At 44.5% G+C, this 27,638-nt stretch overlaps 2 protein-coding genes across 5 annotated transcripts in view; one reads left to right on the forward strand and one right to left on the reverse strand.

The window, feature by feature from the left end:
• Positions 1 to 1,914: 1,914 nt before the first annotated feature.
• MYCL (MYCL proto-oncogene, bHLH transcription factor) lies at positions 1,915 to 11,013 on the reverse strand. Its single transcript, XM_042440736.1, has 2 exons — positions 9,782 to 11,013; positions 1,915 to 4,643 (listed from the first exon to the last, which is right to left on the reverse strand). The coding sequence occupies exons 1-2, from the start codon at positions 10,191 to 10,193 to the stop codon at positions 4,009 to 4,011; spliced, it is 1,047 nt and encodes a 348-aa protein (XP_042296670.1). The 5' UTR covers positions 10,194 to 11,013; the 3' UTR covers positions 1,915 to 4,008.
• Positions 11,014 to 15,685: 4,672 nt separating this feature from the next.
• The window catches only part of THRAP3 (thyroid hormone receptor associated protein 3), a 29,922-nt gene continuing 17,969 nt past the window's right edge, over positions 15,686 to 27,638 (forward strand). The window contains exons 1-4 of one of the 4 annotated variants that reach the window (XM_042439233.1): positions 15,686 to 15,864; positions 16,879 to 16,957; positions 23,122 to 23,207; positions 26,376 to 26,537. In XM_042439233.1, coding sequence (XP_042295167.1) covers positions 26,401 to 26,537 — 137 coding nt within the window. In that variant the 5' untranslated portion in view covers positions 15,686 to 15,864; positions 16,879 to 16,957; positions 23,122 to 23,207; positions 26,376 to 26,400. Of the gene's footprint in view, positions 15,865 to 16,878; positions 16,958 to 21,809; positions 21,829 to 23,121; positions 23,208 to 26,375; positions 26,538 to 27,638 lie in introns of those variants that run through there. The other 3 variants (XM_042439232.1, XM_042439235.1, XM_042439234.1) reach the window with 3 other exon arrangements.

The raw sequence follows: 27,638 nt of genomic DNA on the forward strand, positions 1-27,638 counted from the left end.
CAGTGTGAGCTTTCCTAGACTTCAGCCTACTTCCTCAGATGCATATTATTATTATTATTATTATTATTATTATTATTATTATTATTATTTAAAGGTAATAATAGTCTGCAAAATCACTATGTGGAGAGATCTTGTAGCATCTTTGAGACTCACTGAAAGAAAGAAGCTGGCACCACCATGGGCTTTCCTAGGCTTGAGCCTTAGATGCATGGAAATGTCAATGGATGTAAACATAAAGGCATCTGAGGAGGTGGGCTGAAGCCTGGGAAAGCTCCTGCTGCCAACTTCTTTCTTTCAGGGCATCAAGCTCTTAATGATTTTACAGACTAACACGGCTGTGCCCTTTTTGGTTTATATTTTTATGTTATGGAGGGCCATCCCTGCATGCAGCTCAAGTGGCAATTGATGCATCCTTGGTGGTTCCCAACTAATGACTATCTTTGCTATCTATCTGTCTAGGTATCATATCTACCTGATCTATCTATCTATCCATCCATCCAGCGTCTTTCTTTATTCCTGCATGGCTGGGGGTTGGATGAGATGTCCCTTGGAGCCCCTTCCGGTTCTAAGGAACTATAACTCCCTTTTGTCCCTAAGAGAATCCCCTGCTTCATTGTGTTATCATGCTATCTCTGAGGATGAAGATTTGGATTTGGAAAGGGGATTGCAACTGTATTTATCCAGGGGTAGAAAGGGAGGCCAATTGAGGGACCCAAGGATGGGGAAGAGGGAGGGATATTGCCATGGCAACCAATTTGGAAATGGGAGAGTCTGATAGTGGAGGAGGAGGAGGGAAGAGATGGTGAACTTGTGGGCAAAGACAAGGAGGAAAGGATGGTTGCCGTAGCAACAGAGGAAGGATGGAGCGCCAGGGAAGGAGGGTGATGGAGGAGGCTGTTGCCACAGCGACAGGGGGTTTGTGTGATGTTCTGCCACAGCAACAGAGGGATGCTGGCTCTGCTCCTAGCAACACAAATCTCTCGCCATGGCAACAGGGAGAGAAGCCAGCCCTAGCTGGAAAACGGGGAGAGATCATTGGACCAGGCGGGATTATTGCCGCCTCAGCCCAAATTTTACGATGGATCCCACCTGCTCATCCCTTTGGGAGGAAATGATGCCACTCTGCAATGGAAAATGCCTCCCAAGCTCAAGATGGCAGCAGCTTCGTCTTCCAAACATTGTAAGGACGACCAGTTCAAGCTATTGTATTTTTGCCATTAACTGCTGAGCTTGCATCATACCGACTCAAGAATATTTAACAATTAAATAGTAGAATTGCACAATATTGTGCAATTTAAAAAAAAAAGCATCCTTGTTGAGCAATAGATACCATTTCAACCAAACCTTGGACCTTAGAGTTTAAAAACACAACACCAGGATTATTGGAAGACCTGGGAAGGCACAACCTCAGTCTTTCCAATGCTTCATCTATACAATGGGCATAGCAAATAGCTGCTTCATAGTGACGGAAAGCAAGATGGAGCTCCACATGAACATGAACTGCATTGGGAGCTGTTAACAGAAAGACAAGTCTATAAAGAGAATAATAAAAGCAGTTATTGGATTAAAAATTGACAAGTAATGACTCTTGCTTTTTTAGCAACTGCTTGTTTTCAACAGCTGCCTGTCTCTCTTTTTAGAAGCAAGGCCAGGGAAAGCATGACCTGAATACCCAGTTTTGGAAAGGCCTCCCAGCCTCTCCTTAATCCCATAAAAACAGGAACCACTTTCCCCATGGGACTGTGGGGAATTCCTCCATTGCGCCGTCATTCATTGCTGCAAAGAGACACACACAACCCTGAAATTGCAAAATATCTCCTCCTGCGTGAGTCGGGAGAAAAGCTCGGAGGATTTTGGAGGATCTCGCTGATGTGTTTTGAGAAACAAGTTTGGAAGGAAACACTGCAAAGTAGCTCTTTGCACAAACAGTTTCTCGTTTTTAATTGAAAGAAAGACCGAAAAGTCATTCATTGCGTGACCAGTTTTGGATTTTTAATGAAAAGAAACACCAAACAGTCATTCTTTGCGTGACCAGCTTCTCATTTTTTAAAGTCTCATTTTCAGGCGAGAACCACAGAGCTAGAACAAGGAGAGAAAGACCCTATTTAGATACATTTTTAGGAAGATTCCCCATACTTGCAAAGAAAGAGAGGCTTCCCCTTCAAACGTATATTATTCCCATTGCTGGAAGTTGGCTCCAGTTCCTAAACCTCCTAAGAGGAGAATTTCCAGTCCTCCCAGTTGGCCAGAACCAGTTGTTTGCCTGCTGGAGTTTATTGTGACTCATCCCCTCACTTAGAAGTTGTTTTAAAATACACAAACAGAAGGAACTTAGGCAGCGAAAGGGATTCCCCCCCCCTCCTTTTTACAAAACAATGCCTTAAAAAAGTATAAAAATACAGTCTCTGCATGTATATATATTTAAAAAAGACACCCAGCATAAAGAATCAAGACAGTCATAACAACGGATTCCAAGAGATACAAAAACAATATATAAACCCCAAGATAAGGAACTTGTGTTGTCTTTGAAGTGGATAAAATAAGAATGAGGTAAAAATCAAATCCAAGGTGATCTCAGTGCATTCTCAGTGAAGGAATATTTGGAGAGAGGGGACGGTTTTATTTTAAAGGCAGACCATGACTGGCCATGAGAGGAAAGGGAAGGGGGCAGATTTAGAACCCAAGACACACATCTCCATTTTCTTCACCACTTGCCCTCTTGAAAGGAACCTATACCTGGTGGATTGGGCATTTTTTTTCATGAGCAGGGAGCATGAAAAATATCATCTCAGCCATAAGGGTATATCCTCTGGCACCCATTGGCTTCCATGAAGGGATGTATGAGTCTGCTTTGGGTCAACACCACAGATGGCTCCTTTAAGCCTATCCAAAGTCTGGTGTGGATTCACCACCCTGACTGACATGGGAGCTATTGGTCACCACTGCGTTGGACTACAGCTCCCAGCATTCCTCACAAATGGCTATGCTGATTGCAGAGCTACACAGGTGAGCAACATGTTGGTGTAGACCCTGAAAAACAACAAGGCCTTAAGTCAGGAGAGGGAATTGTGTCAGCCCCCTCCAGCTATTGTTGGACTCCCAAGTTCCAGCAGTCACCATGCGTGATGACTGATGGGAGTTGCAATCCAACAAAAACATCTGGAGGCATTGCTTTGAAGGCAGTGAATCTGGGGCCCTTTATCAGGAGCCTGCCTGTGTTGTGAGATACCACACCCCACAAGGGAGGTCTCTTTGCTCACTTGAAGACGCAAGTCTAATTCATGTTACACAATTACAGAGTATACACTTTGCAGCCTATTGATTTATGGGATTTGTAGTTTGGTGAGGCTCTGGAGAAGCTCAGGATGAGAACTCCAAATAGTCTTTCCTAAACTGCAAATTCCTTGGGTTCCTGTGTTGCAGCCTGTGTTGCCCCCAACCTGAACAGAAATCATTCCTGAACCCTTCTTCTGAAACCCACAGCAATGCCTAGGCTGGAAGAGACTTCCAGCAATGACAGTTATAGTTGGGGTGAGCAACATTGCAAGGGTTGGAGGGTGCCAACTGTTACCCCCACATTTCCCTTTGAGCCACACCCGCACATTGCAGCGCCCTGAAAGTGGCACCACATCGCTTCCCATCAACACTGGTGTCTAGTTTCCAGACACAAAGGAATTACCCCACTTGCAGTATTGGTGTATTTAGGATGAGGTTTGGATGGGGAATTGCCTCAAAATTGCCCAGAAAAATATTTGAAGAAGGGATTGGGGCTGCAGATTGGGGTTTGGTGGTTACACATGGGCCTTTGGTCTCATTTCATCTCCTACCTTTCCTTATCAAAACAAATGAAATTAGGAGTTGCAAGTAGGAAAATAGAAAAGTGGGGACATGCCACATGGGTGCACCAGGTGGAGTGCATTTTGGGATGTGGAGTCCTTTCAAGGTCCTGCAAACAAACATTGAAAGTGCAGATCAGGGCAGAGAGGAGTCCTTGGAGTCCCCGGCGGTTCAGCGGACCCCCTTGAGGTGGGAGATCTGTTTCAGGAGCTGGCGCTGGTGCCGCTTCAGCAGTGCCTTCTCAGCCACCATCTCCTGCTCGGCCTTCAGCAGGGACTGCAGGTACTCCGAGGCTTTGCTGAGGACCACCACTTTGGGGGTCTTGGGGCAGGTGGCCAGGCCCGGCACCTGGTCCCTCAAGGCCAGGAAACGGGAGCGGAGGTCATTGCGTCGCTTGCGCTCCAAGTAGTTGTGGTTCCTCCGCTTGGAAAGGTCCTCACCGTCCGAGCTGGGAGCGTTCCCGGGTTTCAGGAGGAAAGAGTTGAGAGAGGAACTCTCTGCCACTTGACCCAGGCACCGTGAGCCCCCATCATCTCTAGAGTTGGCATCTTCATCCTCTTCATCTTCCTCCTCCTCTTCTTCTTCCTCCTCCTCCTCTTCTTGGGTGCTTTTCTCCGAGGCAACTTCCCGAGAGGAAACCTCAGGAGGGGACCGGGCGGCGTAATTGTGTTGCTGCTGGTGGATGGCAATGTGAAAGTGCTTCATGCAGGGGTCCCAGGGGTCTGCTCGGACTGTGATGGTGACTGGCTTCCTCATGCTCAGCGACTGCCGTTTCTCCACGGTCACCACATCAATTTCTTCTCCCTCTGCAAACAAATCAAGAGAACACAGTTGTCCTTTTTGTATCTCAATTTCACAGTCGATCAAATGTTACTGACCAGAGTTTTGCACCAATAGTGATTTGGAGTCCATCCAAGAAATCTATGAATCACTGAGCTGTCGTCAGATAATGTGAAAGGTTCCTTTTTGGGGAGGAGGGGAAGAAGCAGAATATAAATAAAGTGACTGAAGTACACATGGGAAGGGGATGCCCATATAAAGAGGAATCTGGCTGGACCCAGAGAAGTCCCGCCAAGCTTTCTGTTCATTGTAGCTAATGAGATGCCCTCAATGGTGGCCAGTGGCTCCTATGTCTTTGGGGGTGGCAAACAGATACACACAAACTAAAGTCAGCAAATATATTAATATTCCTTGCCCCCAGGACAGAAATTGGAACTGTGAACAGACTGTGATTTCCCATCCCTGGAACTGTTTTGCTTTTTGAAATCATGCCACTCTTTTCAGAGTCACAAACAGAACAAAAATCCTTTCATATGGGCATGTTAAGATGATGTTTTGACTCACATGCCTTTATCAAGCCCTGTCTGCTCTTTGGTAAATAAGATGTTCTTTATCTTGGAAAGCTGAAGCTAAGACAAAATTGCTTGTGAAAGGCCTTGGCTTTTTAACACAGTCTTGTAAACAATGTCATGTTCAATATTGTTAATAAGAAAATGCAGATATATAACCGGTTGTTTTGAAAATTAGATTCCTACTGGGCAAGTTGGAGCCAATTATTATAGCACTATCCTCAACAACAAAGCAGAGGGAAAAAATTAAAGGTCAGCATGACTGTATTAGGAATATGGAGGCTTTGCAACAGTTTGGGGTTATTATTTGTGCAGTTTGATAACACTTTAAGTGCCATGGTGCAATCCTATAAAATCCCAGGGCTTGTAGTTTTGCAAAGTGTTTAGAAATCTTCAACAGTGAGCTCTGTTCTTATAGTTTAAGGGATCCCATGTGTTTCCCAAAACTACAAATCACAGGGGGCTTAAAGTGGTATCAAGATGCTATAATTATGCAGTGTGAAAGCAAAAACTGTGTGTGTGTGTTTCCCAAAAGCAACCACCAAGGAGTGTGACATTCCTACACACCTCACACACAAACAATAACAAGGACAACAAAAAGACTGAGGCCCCTAGCAGCCGGCTGGACTCTTTCATGCCCTACTAGAATTGCAAATGAAAGGAGAGAATAGGTCTTTGTTCCTCCAGCTTTGTGCTTCAGGGATTCCCCACTTTTTTCTTTCTTTTTGCAAGCAGCAAAACCCTTTCCAGCTTCTCTGGACCCCCATCTCCACCTCCATCCTACCCCATTTGGCAGAGAAAGAGGGATTGAGAGAGAAAGGGAGCAGCAGCTCAGCACCTTCTACATAATAAAAAGGAGGCAGAGCAGGGGGTGATTTAAAGGCCTTTGCACAGATGGCTTGAATGAGTCTCAAAGGACTTCACTCATAGGGCTTTCATCCTTCAGACAAACGCAGTGGGTCTAGAAAGAAAAGCTGGAAAGTTATTACAAGAGAAGGCAGAATGAAGGGTTTCAACAACCAAGGATGCACACCGTCCCTTCATTTGTTTTCCACATGCAAAAGCAAAAAAACATTCAGATTTTTAAAAGTAATTTTATTTTTATTGTTTTTCTCCGGTTCTGCCATATAAACCCACTGGGTCACTCTCTCTCAGCATCAGAGGATGGCAAGGGCAAAACCCCTCTGAAGAAACTTGCCAAAAATGTTTTGTAAAATGCATGCAACAGAAACAGAAGCCTTCCCAAAGAAGGCTTATCAATCCAAATATCATATATATCACCTGACATCATACAATCTCAGGGCAGTGGACAATAAAGCTACTACACTGATGTGGAAGGCAGGTCCCACTGTGGATGATGGGAGCGGTTTCTCAATTCAGCTAAGAAAGGCAGGCTTAAAAGAGGGCAGGTTGCCTACCAGATCTTTGCAAGAAAGAGAAGCAAAGGGTGGATGGTGGAGTTGCCCCGCTGGAATGGCTTCCAAGACACAGCGGCTGGTGTAATGGCCAATGCCTGGATCCAGCATTTTATGCTCCTATTCCTTATCATTTTAGGGTATATAATATGGTACAATGGTGCATTCTCCTTCCAGACGTCTTGTGTGTAAAAAATGAGCGGCGTGAACAAATGAATGAATGGAAGGAGTGACTGCCTGGCCCCAAGGAGGCTGGTGGCAGGCCAAAAGGAGGGCTTGGGATGCTACTGACCGCTCTCTCATTGGCTTATGTCCTCATCACTCATGGGTTTCCTCTGTCCTGTCTACGTTTGCATCTGTCGCTTTTTGTCCCTGATCCAAAGTCTGTGACTGAAAAGGACCCAGTTGGGCTGGGAAGGATCCTGGCCAGCAATAGAAGGAGGTAAAGTCCAGGTCACTGAGTCAGCCTGGGATTAAAAGCAAGCACCCTCCCTGCCAACTTTGCTAATTGAGATTAAACCTCCTCAGGGACCTGCCTCGCTCTCTCTTCTTCTATCTACGAAAATATCCAAAATCCATAAAACAAGTGATACATTTGTTGGGCCAGCCAAAAGGCACAAAATACGTGTTGCAAGCTTTTGAAGGGAGTATTTTCCAAAATGCACATGGATTTTGTGCATTTCAGTTGTCCCAATAAAGCAGTGATTCCCAAACTCTGGTCCTGTTCTAATGTACTGCCCTTTGGAGAAAATGGCATTATAGACAAGAATTATTACTACAACTACTACTACTAGTAGTAGTAGCTCCCAGAAGCCACAGCCATCTTGGACAATGGTCTGGGATTCTGAGAACTGAAGTCCAGAACACCTACAAAGCCACAATTTGGGAACCACTGCAATAAAGGCATCCCTGTTTTGTCTATTCTGGATGTTTTTGTACTTTGCTGCATGGCCAACACAGCTACACCTGGATATGTTTTCTTCCTGGATATATTGGGAAGAGGCCTGGATTTCAAAGGATAACTCTCCTCCCAAAACATCCAAACCGAAGTCAGGTTTAATCCCTGCAATTTCCTTCCCCACTTTGCACCCTTTTCACCCTTTCATTCTCCCACATTCAGGTTGGGCAGACATTCCCACCTGAAAACAAGGCTTCTAGGAAGATCTCCTCCCATGGCAGGTAATTCCAGTCTGAAGCCAGTAATCATTCAAATCCAATAAAGAGACGATGGGGTTACCCAAGAGAGGCAACTGCTAAAAGAGATGGATTTTAAAAGAAACTTCTAAAACATCAAAAGGACATGAAAGGAATCCGGCTACGCTTTTGAAATTTGCAGGTGGTGGCATTTCCGTGGACCCAGAAATGTCTTTGAGACGCCATTAAAAACAGTGGAGGAAAAGGAGACAAGCAAGGTATTAGGATGCCCTAAAGAAGATTCCAGGTTAAACCCTCATTTATTGCCTTTGTCTGGTTGCTTCCAGACAGGAGAGGCTTAAGAGGAGGTGGTGGCCATTTGCAAGGCTGGCTTTGCCGGCTGCTCCTGGCTTCCTGGAATTGTATTCATAGAAGGAAGCAGGAAACTTTGGAGTTGCCAAAACACAACAGTTCTAGGATAGGATCTATCTGGGTCTATACACAAACACAGACACCATAAAGCAGGGAGGAAGAAGAGGAGGAGGAAAGAGTTTTGCAACTCTTCTGCTCCTCTTCTTAAAGACATATATAAATATATTTGGAAGGGGGTGTTTGGTGGCGTGCCAAGCCCTGTTTGCAGATGGGCCAGGCAGGACAGTGGTAAACTGGGAGGAGGAGGAAGCCAAACTGGGTTGGGCTCTGAGGGTTATGCAAAGACCTAGCAGCAGGCACCACAAGCCTGGAAAGTTGGAGGAGAGTTGTGGGGGAAAGCAGAAATGGCCACTTCCTCCTGAAAGTGGACCTGCTGCTGCTCCCTTGCGCAAACCTCCTTGCAAAGCAAAAACACTGAAGCGGTGGAGGAGTTTTGGAAGCAGGGGTCCTTTCCAGGAGGATCATAAGAGAAAGGTTGTCCTTACTGATCCAAACCTATTGGGGAGGGAGGTTTCCATCAGACCAGTGTCACCAACACTGACTGGCAGCAGCAGATGTGTGTTTACAGCAAGGTTCCTTCCAGAACTAGGGAAGTTTTTACTTTTTTGTAGTAAAGAAAATGCCCAAGGGGGCTGTGAGGGTCTGGGAATTGTAGCCCAAAAGGCAATTTTTCCAAGCTCCGATTCCTCCTTGGAGAATCCTAGCATTCACTCCTCTTCAAGTACTAACAGGGCTGACCCCCATCTAAGCTTCCAAAAATCAGACACATATAATTTCCAGGAAGCTGCTCTTATTTATTATGATTCTGGGTGGTCAATATAGCCCAATGCTCCCAACTCTGACTGGCAGCAGCCATTGTCCAGAATTTCTTTCTAGCAACTTGGGAGATGCCAAGGATTAAACCCAGGGCCTTCTTCTGCATAGGACCTCCCTGGTCCACTTGGCCTCATACTGACCACTCTGACTGGCAACTGTAGGCAGGGCTTTTTAAGTGGAATAAAGAAAACTGGCTTGTATTGCCAACACTGACCGGCAGCGTATGCATGCAAGTGTTTTAATGCAGGCAGGATCCCTTACTTGCCGTTCCTGGCCATTCTTCCCAGGTGGTCACCCATCCCAATATTAACCAGGTCAAACTTTGCTTAGGGAGATGCAGCTAAGGTCTCACCTGCACTGCAGAATTAATGCGGTCTGGTACCACTTTGACTGCCCTGGCTCAATGCTAGGGAATTCTGAGATTTGCAGTTTAGTGTAGATATTGTGAGATAGTTTTGTGAAAGCCAACCCTGAGCACTGCATTACGACTCTAGAAGCCAGGGTCCGAATCCCAGTTCGGCAATGGAAACCCAGTAGGAGCCTTTGGACAAGTCACACTGTCTCAGCCTCAGAGGATGGCAATGGCAAAGCATCCTCTGAACAAATCTTGCCAAGAAAACCCTATAATGGAATCAACACAATGAGATATGTAGCCTTCTGTGTCAGAGAGTTCTGGGGCCACAAGAAACCCCAGAATCCCACAGAATGGAGCCATGGCTGGCTGAGCAGTAACAATCTGCATTAATTCTGCAATGCCAAACAGTACTTCTTTTTTTTGCAAAGGGGTTGCCAACTTACCAGAGTCGCTTTGGCTCTCTGAGCCAGATGAGGCCAGGGGCTTCCCTTCTGTGGTACCCCCTCTTTCTGCAGAAGGCCAGGTGAAGACAGCTGCGGGGGCCACACAGAGCCCCCCTAGGCCAGGCTCGTGGGGGGCAGTGGCACTGCTGGGCATGCTGGTTGGGGCAGAGAGGCCCTTGCCGGCGCTCCACATGCAGTCGCGGAGGACGAAGGCGCTCAGGTTACCCCACTTGGACCCTTCTTCCTCCTCCTCCTCTTGTCTTCCAGGGTCCATCAGAGGTGAGGCAGGTGGGCTGGGCAGCAGAAGCTCAAACTTGTGCCAGACGTCACGGCCACCATCCTCCCAGGGGCAGAGTCGGAAGTCCAGGTCCCCCTCAGAGTCCTCCTCAAAGCAGCGGACATCCAGCTCCATGGCTGCCTTTATGGGGACCCCCAAAACTCAAAGGCTGTCTCCGCAGAGACCCTTATATCCTAACCCCAGAATAACCCTGAACTAACCCCACATCAACCCCTGCACCAACCCCAGACTAACCTCAGATCAACCTTGGACTAACCCTGTGTCAATCCCAGAGCAGTCACACATCAGCCCCCAAGTAACCCAGGACTAACCCCACACCAACCCTAGATTGACCCAGGACTAACACCACAGCAACCCCTACAACAACCCCAGATCAAACCTGAACTAACTCTGGGTCAATCGTGGACTAACCTCACATCAACCCTGGATTGACCCCAGACACACCCCACATCAACCCCTGTACCAACCCCAAACTCACTTCAGATCAACCCTGGTCTAACCCAACATCAACCCCCAAGTAACCCTGGACTAACCCCAGAGTCTTACTGCAAGGGGGCGGGGACAGAGAAAGGCATTAGGGCATTCCCCAGCCTAACCCCACACCAACCCTACATCAATCTCAGACTAACCCTGGACCAGCCTCTGATGAAGCTTGGACTAAACCTGCATCAAACCTCAATTAATGCTGGATTGACCCTAGAATCCTGGTGCAAGGAGGCAGTAGCAGAGAAAGACGCCCCCGGGTGGCTGAGGGTGCAATCTGCAGAAGGCTCCGGGTCTCTGCCCCTCATCCTAAACCCGGATTAAACAGCAACCCCAATCCCAAAGTTCGCTTTGCAATTGCAAAAAATCCTGCTGCAGATCCCCTTCGAGCGCCTACTGCGCATGTGCTCCCTGCTGTTTCCTAAACCCAAGACTGAAGTGCTGCATTGTCCGCCGCTCCTTTTATAGCGACCTGGAACACGCCCCCTTCCTCGGCCCAGCCAACCAGGAGCTCGAGATTTGCAAACGGGGCGGGGCCAGCTCTGCACCCTTTTCCCCCCATTGCTTCTTGCAGAGGCAAGAAACTGGAGTAAGAGGGCAGCGTCTACACTGCAGAGTTAATGCAGTTTGACACCGCTTTTAATTGCCATGACAGCTCAGTGCTATGAGTACTTAGGATTTGTAGTTTTGTGAGAAAGAGAAGGTCTTTATTCCTGTGCAGAAGTCCCTGGGAAAGAGTCCTGCCTGACCATAACTGGGCTAGATGGGCTTCCAAGGGTCAGCTTCTGGGCTCCTATTGGATGGAGGTTGGGCATCTATCAGTGGATGGAGCATCTTCCATCACTCCTTCAAAGTCTGGATTAAAGCCCGGAGCGGACACGGGTGCCACCACCTGCCCCTGGAATATAACGGTGTGAGCCTTGGATTCGAAACTTCACCCAGGACGACCAGGTGTCTTAACCGCAAAGGAAGACTAAGGCACTGCAAAATGTAGGACGTTCAAGACGAATGTGGGACGTTGTAAAATAAAAGCTAAACAGGGTTCCAGGACCCTCTGTGGGTACCAAAGTCCATGGATACTCATGTCCCATTCAATACAGTGCATTATTATTATTATACTACTACTACAATGGTCCCTTGGTATTCGCCGGGGTTTGGTTCCAGGACTCCCATGGATACCAAAATCTATGGATGTTCATGTCCCATTAAATACAGTGCATTATTATTATTATTATTATTATTATTATTATTATTATTACAGTGGGTCCTTGGCATCTGTTGGGGTTTGGCTCCAGGAAACCCTGTGGATACCAAAATCCATGGATGCTCAAGTCCCATTGGGGTAGTAAAATGGCTTCCCTTATATTAAAAGGTCAAAATCAAGGTTTGCTTTTAGGAATTTGTATAGATATATTTGATATATTCAATCTGTTGTGAATAAAGAATCCACGCATATCGAGGGCCGAACGTATCAATTCATGCTCAGAATGGAGGACGTTTTGGGATTCTTCCAGGACAGAAGGCTGAAATGTAGGGCCTGTCCTGGAAAAGGAGGACCTATCCGGCCACCCTGACCTCTCACCTCTTCCTGGGGTGCAAATTAAGAAGTTTGGGGAACAGGAAACCAAGGTTGCTTCTCCTTGCTCAACACCACCCTCCTCTGGTATCTTTGTGGCAGTACATTGGGAACATTTCCACCTTGAAAGCACTGAAACAGGAAGGAAGGACCCCAAAGTCACACCTGTTTTCTAAAATCTCCTTTGCCAGCACATGTGAAAAATCCCACCATCAGTTCCACAGCTACCCTCCAAAGGACCCTAATGCTCCTTGCCTTCCAAAATCTTCTCATGTATCCAAATAACCACCTCCTGCTTCAGCCTACATACTCCCATATAACCTCCCTTCCCACAAAGGCAATCCTATCCAAAGGCAACCTGGATGTGCAGAGCCTTCCTCTTGGAGACCTGGTTGGTGCGGAAGTTGTCTTCATAGAACCCTAGAGTTGGAAGAGACCCCAAAAATCGAACCTCACTTTCCCATACAAGAAGACACCAACCATCCAACCTCTCCTTGTGACAGAGCATCCAGAGAAGGAACCCTCCAAGGGAACGTCTTCCACTGCCCAACGCCTCTTACCATCCAGATGTTCTTCCTAATGTTTAGCTGGACTCTCTTTTCCAGCAGTTTGCATCCATTGCTCCCTGTCCTATTCTCCAAATCAGCAGAAAACAAGCACAAGGGATTAGAGTTGCCAAACTGAATGGGGATAGGTAGCTTTAATGGGAAGCGGATCCTGGAAAATGTACCACCAAGTTCCAGCGACAGCACAAGCGTCATCCCTAGGAGTTACATTTGGTTTTCCAATTAAAATAAAATTTCTTTTTGCTCCCAAATGCTCTATTGGAATCATTTGGAGTCTCCTGGGACCCTCGGAATAAAAACAAATTCAACACTTTTCACTGGCCGCTAAATACCCATATGTGTGGGGGCTACTTCAGCCAAAAGGTGGATTTGAGGGATGAGGGAGGAGAGGAGACATTGTCATATAGGCCCCATACAGACAGGCCAAAATAAAGCAGCTTCGGGTCACTTTAGAGTTATGCTGTTTAAATGATGCATGCGTACTAAGAGTCCGGAAGCTGCACCAAAGCTGCGCTCCTGTCCTTAGGATTGGATCATGGCTTTGGCATGGCTTCCGGACTCTTAGTACGCATGCATCCTTTAAACAGCATACCTCCAAAGTGACCCGAAGCAGCTTTATTTTGGCCTGTCTGTATCGGGCCATAGTCTCAGCCAATGGTAATTGAAAGGACCTTTCCTGATTAAGGATTTGGTAACTTCTAAAGGTACAGGAGCCCTTTTCCTTCTTCAGTTTGGCAACCCTACAAGTGACAACTAGTATTTTCTGGAATCCCGCTAGAAGTGATCCAGACCTGTCTGTGGTGGTTTCACTTTTATTTATCTCTGGCAGATAAAGTCCGTTACAAAACACAAAAGCCTAAACCCTGCTGTTGGTCCTGACTGGAATAGATCCATTCAGTCCAGCCACTATACTTATGTTTTGATTCACCAATCAATAGTCGATTCAATGGGTCACCTCTAGTTGAAACGAAGCAACATGATCCTGTCCTATGTGTGATGTAGTGGTTTGAGCATTGGACTCTGACTCTAGAGACCAGGGTTCGAATCCCTGTGCAAGCATAAAAGCCCACTGGGTGACCTTAGACAAGTCCACTCTCAGCCTCAGAGGATGGCAATGACAACTCTCCTTCTCTGAAGCAACTTGTCAAGAAAAACCCTGTGACAGCATTGACGTACGTGGAAATGACTTGAAGGCATATGACAAAAACAACAACATCTTGCAATCAGCAGCAACCAAATCTCTTACTAATACTGAGACAAAGAAATCAGGCCAAAAGCAGTAATTACAAGTACAGAACAGAAATCAATACTACATTCATTGTACAAATAAGAGCTGTATAATGGGTCCAGTGGGGAAAATGTACTGTACCTTTCTTGCCATAAGATGTCAGTATTTGGTTTCCAATGGAAGCAATGAGACTCATTGGCACCTAAAATATAATGGAAATCAACATATATTAATAGAAGTTTTTTTAAACAAAGTAACTAGGGAAAAACAGAAATAAAGACATAAACAAATGATATAAAACTTCAACAAAGAGATTAGCAAAGAAGAGCCCTTTATAATAACAAATGTAACCATTTTGCAGTTACAGGCAATACAAAAAGTCACAATTCCCAAATTCTGCTCCTTTTCTAATAAATTTTGGGAGTTTTTTCCTTGACATTGATGCCACTCTAGTGTCAATATTTTTGTGGGGCAGCTTTCCCTCCAAGTCCCCAAACAAGAGAGCTGAATTTCTAACCAAAGTCCACCTTGGTCCAAAACACATTGCAGAAATTATCCATTCTGAGACCACTTTAACTGCCCCTGGCTCAGTGCTAGGGAATCCTGGGAATTGTAGTTCTCTGACAGAGAAGGCTCAATGTCCCATGGAACTACAGTTCCCAGAATCCTCCAGCATTGAACAAGTGCAGTTAAAGCGGTCTCAAACCCGATTATTTCCTCAGTGTGTTTTGGACACAAAACACACAATTGTGTTTTGTAGTATTGCCGCAGTGTAGCTACTTACATATAACTATGGTCCTACATTGAGGTAATACTACAAAGTACAAAATACAAAACACACAATTGTGTTTTGTAGTATTACCGCAGTTATATAACTATGTTCCTACATTGTGGTAATACTACAAAACACAAAGCATAATACACAATTGTGTTTTGTAGTATTACCGCAATGTAGTTATTTACGTATAACCATGGTCCGGAACACACTGAGGAAATAACCCAGTTATTATTAACTGCCCTGGCTCAGTGCTAGGGGATTCTGGGAATTGTAATTTATTGTGGCACCAGAGCCCTCTCACACAGAAAAGGCTCATAGACTCCATCCTATGGAATCCTGGGATTTGTAGTTTTGTGAGAAGGCTGAAGGTCTTATCAATTATCTTTGATAGAAATAAAAATGTTATTATTTATTTATTACTTATAAGTGGTGTGAAACAGGATTATTTCTACAAAGAGGCACCCTTTCTTGAGGCCTTAAAACTGGATTAAAATACGTTTTGTGTGTGTTTTTTTCCACTTTTCAAGGGAAAGGGTTTATTTTTTGGTTGTTGCCCCAAAAAAGGTGATAAATAAATACTTTTAATACTGTTTTTTGTTCTTAAAAATGTGTGTTTTGACCATTTTTAAATGATTCTGACTGTGTTATTTTTGCCACTCCTTTGCCTTTATTTTCCTTCTCACACGTATTTTTTAAATCACTAAAGAAGCCATTTTCTATGAGGAGACAAAACAAGCTCCCCTCCTTGGAGAACTTTCACTCAAACGCTTTAAATCTGGGAGTTGTAGTCCATGGGCCCCATAAGCCTCCATAAGAACCAATGGAACCGTGTTGAGGCAAAGACTCCATTTCCCATCAGGCTCAGGGAAAGAACAAGAAAATGGCGGACGGAGAAGCTAAGGAGAATCGCTTAGAAAAAAGGGGTTGAGGCCTTGAGATTCTGCGAGGCGCGGGAGTGAGTAGCAGAAAGGCATGCTGGGAGTTGTGGTTCTCTATCCGGACATTGTCCGAGGCGGCCAATGGGAACGTGGCACCGTAAGAACTACAATTCCCACCAGGCTCGCTCGGTGAGAGGCCTTGGTAGGAACGCGCGCAGAGGAGGGCCTGGGCCACTTCGCCGCTACGGAGGCGGACGGTGAGGCGGCGGCTGGGCGGTAAGTGAGGCAGCGGAGGCCGGTTCCCCGCGCGAATCGCCATTTTTTACCTCAGGAGGCAGAGGAAAGAAGGCCTGAGGGAATGAAGGCCGCTGTGAGGAGGCCTCTGAGGAGAGGAAAAGGGGGCGGCATCCCCCAAAATAAGCCTCCTGGGGTCGGACTACAACTCCCATCTCAGCTGCGGACGATGGGAGTTGCAGTCCCGCAACCTTGAGAGGTTCCCAGGTTGGCTTGGCCTTTGGGGTCCAAATCCCAGGGTCCTCTGTAGAATGGGGCTAAAACGACGTCAGACTGGGTTTTTCTACCTAAACTGTACTCATCCCTCCATATTTGTGGCTTTAATTAATAACAGATTTGATTAATACGTTCCTCTCTAGGAATATCTAGGTCCTCCAGCGCAACTCTATGATCAAATTTAACCATAGAGTTCCACTGGAGGACCTAGAGAGGACTTTCTACTAGGCATTTGTAGCTCTTCCAGTGTGACTCAATGGTCAGTGTCTGGCAGATGTTGACCACAGAGTTGCCCTGGAGGACCTAGAGATTCCTAGAGAGGACTTTCTACTAGGCATTTGTAGCTCCTCCAGTGTGACTCAATGGTCAATTTCTGGCAGATGTTGACCATAGAATTGCCCTGGAGGACCTAGAGATTCCTAGAGAGGTGTCCTCTCGGGTAAAAGCATAGAATTCAAAGATATAGCCGTTAGTCTGTAGTATCAGTATCTGAGGAAGTAGGCTTTAAGTCTAAGAAAGCTCATGGAGCCAATTTCTTTCAGTTAGTCTCAAAGCTGCTGCAACATCTTGCAACGTAAAAACATCGTCTTTTTGTAAATGTGTGGTTTTCCCATATTCACGGGGGTCACCAGTGCCCCTAATCCCACCAAATGTGGAGGGACGAGTGTATTTTTGGTTAAGAAAGCCATGGACTGGGTCTGCTTTTTCACTTTGGGGGGGGGGGCAATGGGGTTGCACCAAAGCCTCCTTCCTTGCATTTATGTCCTGCTTTCTGTCCAGTTGGCTCAAGGCGGCAGGATACGTGGCATCGGTCATTCGGTCAGAGAGAGAAAAAGAGAGCCTCTTCCAGAGACACCCAGTGAGTTTCATGGTTCAGTGGACAGAAGGACCTGGACCTGCCAAGTTAAATAAGCTTTAACTGCAGCTCTTCACCAACTGCCATTGGCAGAGAAACACTCCTTTTCTCAGAAATGTAATGTCTTTTCTTTAATTACTGCCATATATGCTCATCTGTAAGGAGGACAGTTAAAATGGTGAAGGGTCTGGAAACCATCCCTACAAGAAGAGCCTTAGGGAGCTGGGGATGTTTAGCCTGGAGAAGAGTCGGTTAAGAAGTGATATGAGAGCCCTCTTTAAGTATTTGAAGGGATGTCATGTTGAGGAGGGAGCAAGCTTGTTTTCTGCTCCTCCAGAGAATAGGATCTAGAGCAATGGATTCAAACTACAGAAAAAGAGATTCCACCCCAATATTAGGAGGAACTTCCAGGTCTGGAAACCCCCGTTCCCTATGAGGAAAGACTTAGGGAGCTGGGGGTGTTTAGGCTGGAGAAGAGAAGGTTAAGGAGTGATAGGATAGCCCTGTCTAAATATTAGAAGGGATGTCATATTGAGGAGGGAGCAAGCTTGTTTTCTGCTGTTCCAGGGAATAGGACACAGAGCAATGGATGCAAGCTGCAGGAAAAGAGATTCCACCAAAACGGTGAAGGGTCTGGAAACCATGAAGCCCTATGAGGAGAGACTCAGGGAGCTGGATAGGTTTAGCCTGGAGAAGAGAAGGTTAAGAGTTGATATGATAGCCAGGTTTAAATACTTGAAGGGATGCCATATTGAGGATGGAGCAAGCTTGTTTTCTGCTGCTCCAGAGACTAGAACATGGAGCAATGGATTCAAATGAGAGGTAAATTTCCTGGGCAAATAGGAGTCTATTAGTGGCTTTTTTTCATTTCTTTGAAGATGCTGTAGAGAGAGAGAGTATTATTGTAAGGCAAGATCAGGCCATTTGTGGCCCACCAGATGTTTTGGGACTGCGACTCCTGCTAACTCGCTGTTGGTTGTGTTGGCAGGTTGATGGGAACTGCAGTCCAACAATATCTGGAGAGCCCCAAGATGCGCAGCCATCTGTGTTGCAAGGTCTAGTTCCCAAACTTTGGTCCTCCAAATGTTTTGGACTTCAGCTCCCAGAATTCCTGGCTGAGGCTTCTGAGTGTTGATGTCCCAAACACCTGGAGGACCAAGTTTGGGAACCACTGGTCCAGTTTGTGGGATGTTTCGGGGACAAAGTTGGAGCTGTCCATGCAAAGTTGGAACAAGTAGGAGAGGTGACATGGGCTGAAGCTTTTTAAAAGAGTTTTCTACTACTATTTTTGTCTTCAGAAAATGGTTCCAGTTTCAGAAAATACATTGTATACAATTAATTAGCAACATGAAGAAATTAACACAGTGCAAGAGGAAACCTGAGTGCCTGGAATTGATACAGAGCTACTTAAATCGAAACCTAAAATATCGACATCTGTTTTGCAGCTGACTGTATCTAGGAAACCCGTATAATTAAGTACATGGCTCTTCCAGGGTGCTAAGATTAGTGTCCTAGAGTTCCAGTGCCCTCATTAAAAATATATATATGTCAACCTCGAATTAATAAAGGAGAGGTTGGCATCTCAGTATTAGAAAGCATGTTTTGCCATGCGGAAAGTTCCAGGTTTGGTTAATCCCAGGCATTTCCAAACAGGTCTGGGAAAGCTTCCAGACTGAAACCGCAGAACCATTGCTAATCGGTGCAAAGTGGGCAGAAGTAATCTGGATGAGCCAATGGGCTCACTTGGTATTAAGTAGTTCCCAGTGAGTTCCAGTGGAAGCAATTTCAAAGCAATGGTTTCTGTTTGTGTGGCCATGAATGACATGTTCATAGTTAAATCGCTTTTGGAAGAAGAGTCTTAGGTCCAAAACACACTCCAGACGGCTTTAACTGCCCAGGTTTAATGCTAGGGAATTCTGGGAACTGTAGTTTTGTGAGACATTTAGCCTTCTCTGTTGGAGAGAGCTCTGGTGCCACAATAAACTACAGTTCCCAGGATTCCCTAGCACTGAGCCAGGGCAGTCAAAGCAGTCTCAAACTGGATTATTTCTGCAGTGTGTTTTGGACCCTAGTTAATTATACAGCATGTAAAGGAATTGTTACTATTTTAAAGACATAGGTTGGATCAGTATGCAAAGGGATCTTGTAGTATCTTTGAAGCTAGCAGAGAGAAAGGAAGAAGTGTGTAGCGTAACCATGAGGAAGTAAACTTAAATCAGCAAAAGCTTACACTACGTTTTTGTTCCAGTACAAAATAAAACCATTCCGCTTCTCTGCTTTCTGAAGTTAATAGATGTTATCTCCCAAAAGTTCAAATCATTCCTACATGCAAGCGGGATGGGATCACTCTGTCTTTCTTACTGAGTTTTGTGCTGCCATTTGCAAAAACCAAACTCAGTTTATTTTTGTAAAACAATGTCTTTAATATCATCTTAAGAAAATAATGACTGGGTCCAAACACAACTGTGTAAGTGAATTATTGCACCAGTTGCAAGAGTTTGTTTTGACCTTGTTAACAGTTAACCAGTTGCCAGAACACAAGGTCCAGCCCTTTGCTAAAGATGGTTGCCACTGTAGTGTCTCATAGATGCTACTGAAAGTGCAAGAAACCTTAAACCAAAAGGTTGTTTTTCCTCAGAATGAGTTCTCGCCTTTCCCAGACATAATTGTTTTCCATTGTGGTTGAAAGCAGAAGGAGCAGGTGTTCTGTTTCTCTAAGGTGCAAACGGTTGTCTTGTATGAGGCTTGCCTGAGAATAGGAACAGAGACTTGGTCCCATTGTGGGTCTGTAGTCGATTGTGTTGCCTGTTTCTCATATACTGCAATGGCCTTTTTTCTGGTCAGTTCAACTTATTCCCCAAATGACACTTGCATTATCCAAGTGAGAGCCTGGCCCCTGAACTTTTTATTTTCAACTCAACAGCCAAAGCAAATCTCTGGTTCATCTGAAGGCATTTTAGTCAAACAGTATTATCATTGACCCCAAGTAGCATAGATAGAGTAAGAGACCTCTTGCAGAAAGTGGGGAGAGGAGCCCAGTCATTTGGAGGAGACACACATGCAAAGAACTTGAGGCAGATGTGGAATCACTGTCACACTACAACTGGCATTGAAGACGCCTAGGACTTACAAAAGTGCTTCTAGATTTCGTCAAAGAAAGGTTTGGCAATTAAACCACTATCGCATAGAATAACATAGTTTTGATAAGTGTGCATGCTAACAGACCTTGAAAACAGATTTTTCAAGGTACTTTATACACCTTAAAAGTGTAGTGCAACGTTTCAGTTAGGCCAACCAGAATGTGTAGTTACCTGAAGACAGGACTTGTGTAATGACTGGTTTTTGTTTGGTTCTTGGTGAACACATGTAGGGATGCTAAACTAACAGTTTCTAAGGTGAGATTTCTTGAACATTGTTGAAACTTTCTGACTGCAGCTATAACAGCTGAGATGAGATTCATACTTAGCTGCCCTGCCTGAAATAAATTCCTGGGGAACAGCTGAAGATGGATTTAACTCCTCATTTAGCCTGGTGCTGCTCGGAAGTGTAGTTCCACATCAAAAGGGATGCCAGATCGCCGGGGCAGCTGCAACCAGCTTCCTCAAAAGCTGCTCCATATAACCTTGCCTGGGGAGTAAAATTTCAAGCTACCCCTTCCCTGAGAAAGTTTTGTACGTTCTCCTCTCTTTCCTCGCATTCAGTGAGTTCAAGAACCTGTCATTTCAGGTGTTCTCCTTGAGCATATGATACAGAGTAAAGCCCTATCTGTTACTATTTATTTGCTCATATTTGGTTGCCATCTGGTGACAGCGCTTAGGTTTTCAAGCTCTTTACGTACGCCTGGTAGTCTACGCTTTTGCTTGTCCCCAGACGGTGTGAAATGAACTGTTTACGGTTGCAATCTGGTGGTTTGTAGACAGAACTTTATAGACAGAAATTGGAAGCTACCTGACTTGTGAATTCTTCTGGTGACTTACACCATTAGACCCCTCTGTTATCCCAGTCTAACGCGCTTTTTGGAGTGAGCACAGCAGCTGCAGGAGGAGAGAGGAGAAAGCTGGTTTTGTTGCCAGAAAAAGCTGCCCTGCTGCCTTCTGGGCGTCTTCATAGAGACAACCTCTTGTGCTCTCTGCCATTATGACCACAGCCATTTTAACACCATAACTACACTCCTGCAACCTACACATCTGTAGTTACGTTGGCAGATAGGATGTCGAAATTTTGATGTAAGAGGGAACACGTTTTTTCATGTGAGAAAGGGAGTGTGTTGTCGATTCAGTCCATCCATCCACCAACCCATTAGATGCAACTCCTTACCCTGCCTTAGAAAAGAAACAGGTCTCTGCTGCACAACCCAGAACATTATAGTCTGAAATAGATAGTGGCCCACTTTGGATAGCAGTTTGGTGAAATTATGCAGTACAAAATATCAACCCTTGAAGAGGTTGCCCCTCTTATAAATTGCAACTATAATAAAGGTGCAGTTCTTGCTCCCTAGGCATGCCTTCCGTATTGCCTAGTAAAGTGCTTAAAATCTGGTAGCCCCTTCCCACAAAATGTTCGTGATCTGTAAGAAAATCAGGACAGACCTCAAAGGCAACAAAGGTCTCCTGGGGAGAAATAGAATGTAACCATAAGCTTAGGGCTAGATGTTATTCTTGCTCAGCAATGATGATGATAGGGCAAGGAGATAAACGGTCCCTTTTCAGGTGCAAGGCAATTAAAACATCCCTTGAGATCCAGAGGGAACAGATGGTGACTTCTTGTTTTTAAAGCCTAGGTGGATTGACACAGAGGAGGAGGAGGAGGAGCGCTTGGCTGGCTGCCCTGTCTGTTGGCGAGGGACCTTTGGGCTTCCCTGGGTTGAGCAAAAGGTGTTTTTCTTCCTCAGGCTAACCTTCCCCCAGACTGATTAAAAATTAAACTTGTAGGAGGCTTGCAGCCTCAGTCTTAGGAAGGCAAATCATTTTTCGCCGGCAGAATCCCAGGCTTGCCCCATGAGCTCAAGTCACAACAGAAATCTATTTGTGTTAAACAGGTAACAACATCACACTATAGCATGCAGGCGATTTGTTTTGCAGACAAAAAGAAAGCACATGATACAGAAAACAATTGCCTTTGTTGCACAGAGTGACCATTTTGTGGGGGAGAAGGATTTTAGAGACAAAATAGAAAATTAGGCTCCAGCTAACTTGGTAAGACGGGTGTCGAAGGCCACATATATACAGAAAAGGGGCTTTTCTTACACCTAATAATCGGTAAAGCCTTGGCTCTGATGTTTCTGCCCAGTCTGTTTGTTGTGTCATGCAGGTTTTTCCTTTCATTGGTGCTTTGGCTGGATTGTGATCCAACTGTCATGTCTGGTCAAAAGAATGTGACCTGTCAGTCCAAATAGGCAATTGATCCTGGATTTGGCTCCCATGTATAAGTCACCAGTCCCTCATGGCTGTGTGCGTGCTCTCTCTGTTCACGTCATGCGGTGCCCTGTCATCTTTGGAATAAGGAGGTGACGCTCGGGGTGAACAGGACACTCTGATGCCTTTTGGCATCCTGATTAATCTTTCTAATAAGAAAAACATTGATGATGAAAACCATGGATGATTATCTAGCCACAGGGGTTGCTTCAAAAGAAAAATGGGGCATTTTGGACTGTGGGCACATGGATGATTTGACCTGGGAGAGGTACCAGATATTAAAGTGCATTGTCTCTCCTCCTCCTTCCAATTCTTGCAAACATGAGAATATTTCCTACATTTCTGAGAAGGAACATTTCTGTGCTCTATGCAGAAGAGAACTGTTTTTCTTCTAAAAACAAACCCTTTTCTTTGGCTTAGGTTTTGCATTGAAGTCAGTTTCCCCTTACCTACAGCGGGAAGTGAATGAGGCCTCTTCCTTGAGACATTAAATGCTTTATTCATTTATAATGTTATACCATTTTTGTCATTCCTTCTGAATGCTTCCTCCTTGCAATGCATGGAGACTTGGCAAGTTTATATTAATCTGTCTTCAGGTGAAGTCAGTGCTCAAGCTGGGTAGGTCTGTATGTTTGCATAGCTGTCTTGGGAAGATAAGCATATGTAAAGGTAGTAGTTCTGAAGAAGGTTTGATCAATGCTTCCTTTTCACCTTTCACCAAAATATAACAGTGCTATTACTTTTGTTTTGCAGAATTGCTGTTTTTTATTGCATAAGTGGAAGGAGACAGTGACTGGTGACCTTTGAATTGTGTCACGGCAGAGTTCATTTCAAGCCAGGTTAGTTTCCTGAATCGTCCCAGTGCTAATTGTTTGAAGGCCTTTGTGGGGGGGTGTGTGTGTTTGTTGTATAACTTCCAGTCAAAACTATTTAAAATATCATAAATGAAATAAAAACATCACTTTCAGAAACATAAGTTTCAGCGTTGGTAGTTGGTGCTAAACCTGAGGTAGATTTTCTATTGAACAAAACTACTGCACAGTCCAGCACAAAGCGCATGCATACAACAGCGCACAAACGCTTGGAAATCAGTGCTAGTGTGTGTTTCCCAAGTTACTATCAGGGAACCACAGCAATTGGAGGGTCACTTGGCTGCGTCATTAACTTGGCTGATCCTGAACTGTATCTTTGATCTGGCCAAGTTGGCCAAAAGGTCAGTCCGAGTTAACTGTTATTTCTGCCCATTAAGCTGTCTTTGAGGTCAGACGCTGGGCGTGTTGCTGCTGAGGCTGAAAGAGGACTTACTAGTAATTAAGTCTGAATTGAGAGTGCAAATTTGAAGAAGTGCTGTTGACGGAGGGATCCTAGGAAATGGCAGATGAGGGGTAGTTGTTTCTGGTGATATGGAGAATGGAGACTCAGTTTAATGTGTTATATCTTGAGATTGACTGTAGCTTTAAAAAGGTAAGCCCATTGGACTGTATGACCTGCATTTTGTATACAGGATTGGCTCTGAGGCCAACCACTTAAATATGAAACTAAATTGAACAGGACATTAAACTCCATTTTAACTCCATTTTCCAAACACTAGTTAAAATCGTGCAAAAATGGTATCCCTTTACTCTTGCATAATGTGCTTGCTAAGGCATCTTTGCCCTCTTAATTGATCCATCTGGTCCATTTCAGAAGGAATGAATCAAGTCTTGGGTTTGAGGGAGTGCCAAAGTCAAACCAGGTCTCAGTCATGACCAGATTGCTGAAGAACGCTCCCTACATTACTTTCCCTACTCAGAAAGCCTCATTTCTATATAAACCAGCTCCAGGAAGGACTATATCTCCCTTCTGCTTATTTTTAGAATTTTTTTTAAAAACCACAGAAATTTACTACTTGGATCTTATTGTGATTCTTTTCTATTTCAAATCTCATCTATACTTATATCCTGTTGGGGGCATGTCAGCAGAGGCTGAAATCTTGAAATCTGCTTGGGCTTCCTGAATGCTCAGAGAACAGCTGACTCTGAAAGAAGAGCCCTTTTACTTTGGGGATGGTGGGGAGAAGGAGCACATTTAACCCCTGACTAATACACTGTCTGGAAATCCCAATCTCATTGTTGTCCAGTCTTTGTAAATGCTTGGAATAGGTATAGGTTGTGAGGGAGGGAGGGTGCGACGGCAGCAAAACGTGCGAATTTAACCCCACTTTCTGAGGAACAAAGGTTTTCCCAGTTAAGTGGATGCCTCTGAATTCAGCCAGAGCATACTTTGCTGCACAGAACATGAGCTCTTTGTGGAGCGAAAGTGATGGGACAAGCCAGGTGTCGGCTTATAGGGTTAGGTCTTCAGCCCAGCCTTGGCAGAAAGAGAGGCTGGAGTTTCCAGGGCCTTCGCTCAGGATTACTTGAGGCATGCAGCGTCCCTTGTTAGATTTCAGAAATGGCCAGGACATGGGAGAGAACTCAGGTTCTTTTCCCCCCCTTTTATTTCTAGCCAGAATTAGAACTGTGTGTCAAGGGATGGGGTATGTCAGATGAGCTTTTACGGTGTACTATTAAGGATGCCAGTTTGGAAAACAAATTTTGAATGTTGGCAGCAAATAAACAGCTTTGCAAATCGGTTGTTTTCCCTCTTTTTTTTTTTTAAAGAAGTGTGTTTATTCTCTGTTTACAGCCTTTTATAAAACCAGGATGATAAAGAAGATAATACGTTTTTTGTGGGTTTTTTGGGCTATGTGGCCATGCTCCAGAAGAGTTTATTCCTGACGTTTCTCCAGCTGGCCACATAGCCATAAGATAATATGTGTTCCAATTTAATTTTGGGGAGAACCTGTATGGAAATGAATTTTGCTTCTTATTGATTGAATAGTGTTTTAAAAACTGGCCCAGTTTTTCTGCTGCATTCCTTAGAAAGAGGCTCTTTGAGACATTTCTAAATGTTCCCTTGAACCTGCTTGGCTGCTGTTTTGCATTTTGTGTACTGTATCTTTAAAATTGTGAGACTTTCACTTAAGATCTCTTTCCTTCATCCTGCCTTTGAAAAGGTGATTCTTTAAAGGCATTTGATACTGTAGGAAAAGCCAGTTTCCCTCACCAGTCTTTGAAGCGTAGAACTACTTGGAAGGGCTCCCAATGCATTTTGGCTGTAAGGGGAGTCCCCAGCGGCTGCCTGGTTGTCACAAGTGTATAACTGGGTTTAGCAGGAAGAGGGTTAGTCAGAGCGTCAACAGTGCCTCATCCTTAGAGTTAGTCTGTAAGTATTCTTTTGTTATTCGGAGATTTCTTACAGGGCTCCATTCTCACGGCTGGTGGAAAGATTTTATATGATAGAAAGACCTTTTTATTCAGGCAGGCTTTCGGCAAGCAACTGGCTGTCGAGAAAGGGAGTTTTAATACAACTTTTTAGAAAGAGTTTTAAAAGTAATGTTTAATGCTATAACTTTTTTATGTTTTAAACTTTAACTTCATTTTGAACTGTACCTGTGTTAATGTTGTTTTGAGCCCCTTCTGATCACAGTCTTTGGGAAAGGACAAAGTTGTACCTTTTGGTTGGTCGCAGAAGCGACAAGAGGATGGGAAATATGGGTGACAGCAAAAGAGTCCCTAAATTAGTTCGGAGCAGGGTTTCTCATCCAGGGTTCCCTAATGGAGCCCTAATGTCACCCAAAGGTTGCTATGGACTTCTTTTTAATCATAAGATATTGTCATGGGGGCAGTTTTTTGAGCTGTAGATATAATAATTTCAATACAGTGGTTCCTTCAGACCTGAAAATTATTTCAAGGGTTCTTTTAGAGTAGAAAGGTTGAGAAAGGCTGGTCCAGAGAGTGCTCAAGGCTTCTGTCATCTTCCGGTTCTGGTGTTTGCTTTAGGATTCCATTTTAGAGTCTGTTAGATAGATCTCTGTTCATGTTTTTGTCTTGCAAAGAAAATGATCTGTTCGGGATATAGTCAAGGAGGAAAGCTGGAAAACCATTCACTTGCTGTTTTTTTCTTGTTTCCTTCTGTATTGACAGGCTTGGGTAAAAGGAGTTGTCAGAGATGTCCAAGACAAATAAATCAAAATCAGGGTCCCGTTCTTCTCGTTCGAGATCTGGGTCCCGGTCCCGATCTCGGTCTTTTTCAAAGTCTCGGTCCAGATCTCGGTCTGTTTCACGATCAAGAAAACGGAGGCTCAGGTAAGTGCTACGGATTGCTTCTGAATGTGCTGTTTGTTCTTAGGTTCTTTCTGCGTCTTTACGAAGCCATTGCAAATGGGAATTCTCAGACGGAAAACCTTTAGCTCAGTTCCAGACTACTTTGAATAATCTACCATCTTAACCTACTGCTTTCATTTACCAGCCAATTCTAAAAAATGGCTCAGGAATAGAAATAGCAGCTTCAAAATATCTTGATATTTCTTACATTGTCTGAAGGAGCCTGTTCAGTGTGTTGTTTTCCTTTGGAGTTGGGTGCGTTGGCAGGTATTCTCAGTGACTGGCTCATTCCAGCGCTTCTTCTGACTTGGAGGAATGCTATATGTTATTGTGGTGTGTGAATGTGTGTGTGTATATATATATGTGTTTCTTACACTGTGCTTTGACAAACATGATAGAATATGTGCTTAAGACTTTCTTTCTAGCTATCTGTACTTTCTAACTTAAGATCCTTATGGTTTGATTCTTTTAAGTGTGGCTTTTGATAGCTGGAGGCAGATAAAAGATTGTCAACCTCTTGACAATGATACAGAACACACATCTGTGAAATTCTATAGCAAAATGTCACAGTAGCCCTTACACCCCTGATTTTCAGGCTCTGAAACTTGTAGCTTACTTGCTTTTGTAATATTAAAACTGCTAGAACAACAGTTTCTAGCTGCTAGAACAAAGATAGTTATAACCTCAACTCACTCCTAGTGGCATCTGGCAAGAATCATGAAGTGGAGCTGGTGACTGACAGCTAGAGAGAAAGGTTAATATTCATAGTACTCAAACCTTTGAAGGGGGACTAATTTTGTGATCTAGTTACTTGCTAAGCTTGGATTGATTTTCTTTTCTTTGCTGCCCCCCCCCCCAAAAGAAAAAATAATAATCCCAGGAAGCCACTTACTTGACACCTCCAAAAAAACCCAAATGTAAATTGTACTATGCATAGTATTTCTCTGCTTTCCTACCTACTTGAGGCTCTGGTTAGATTTTTGTATTAGTCATCTGTACTCATTTACTTTTTAAATCATTTGTAAGCAATCACAAAGATGCTGTATTTTGTTAAGCTGGAAGCAGGAATGACTTAACAATTAG

Source organism: Sceloporus undulatus, chromosome 9, assembly GCF_019175285.1.
Source record: "Sceloporus undulatus isolate JIND9_A2432 ecotype Alabama chromosome 9, SceUnd_v1.1, whole genome shotgun sequence".
Classification (NCBI taxonomy): domain Eukaryota; kingdom Metazoa; phylum Chordata; class Lepidosauria; order Squamata; family Phrynosomatidae; genus Sceloporus; species Sceloporus undulatus.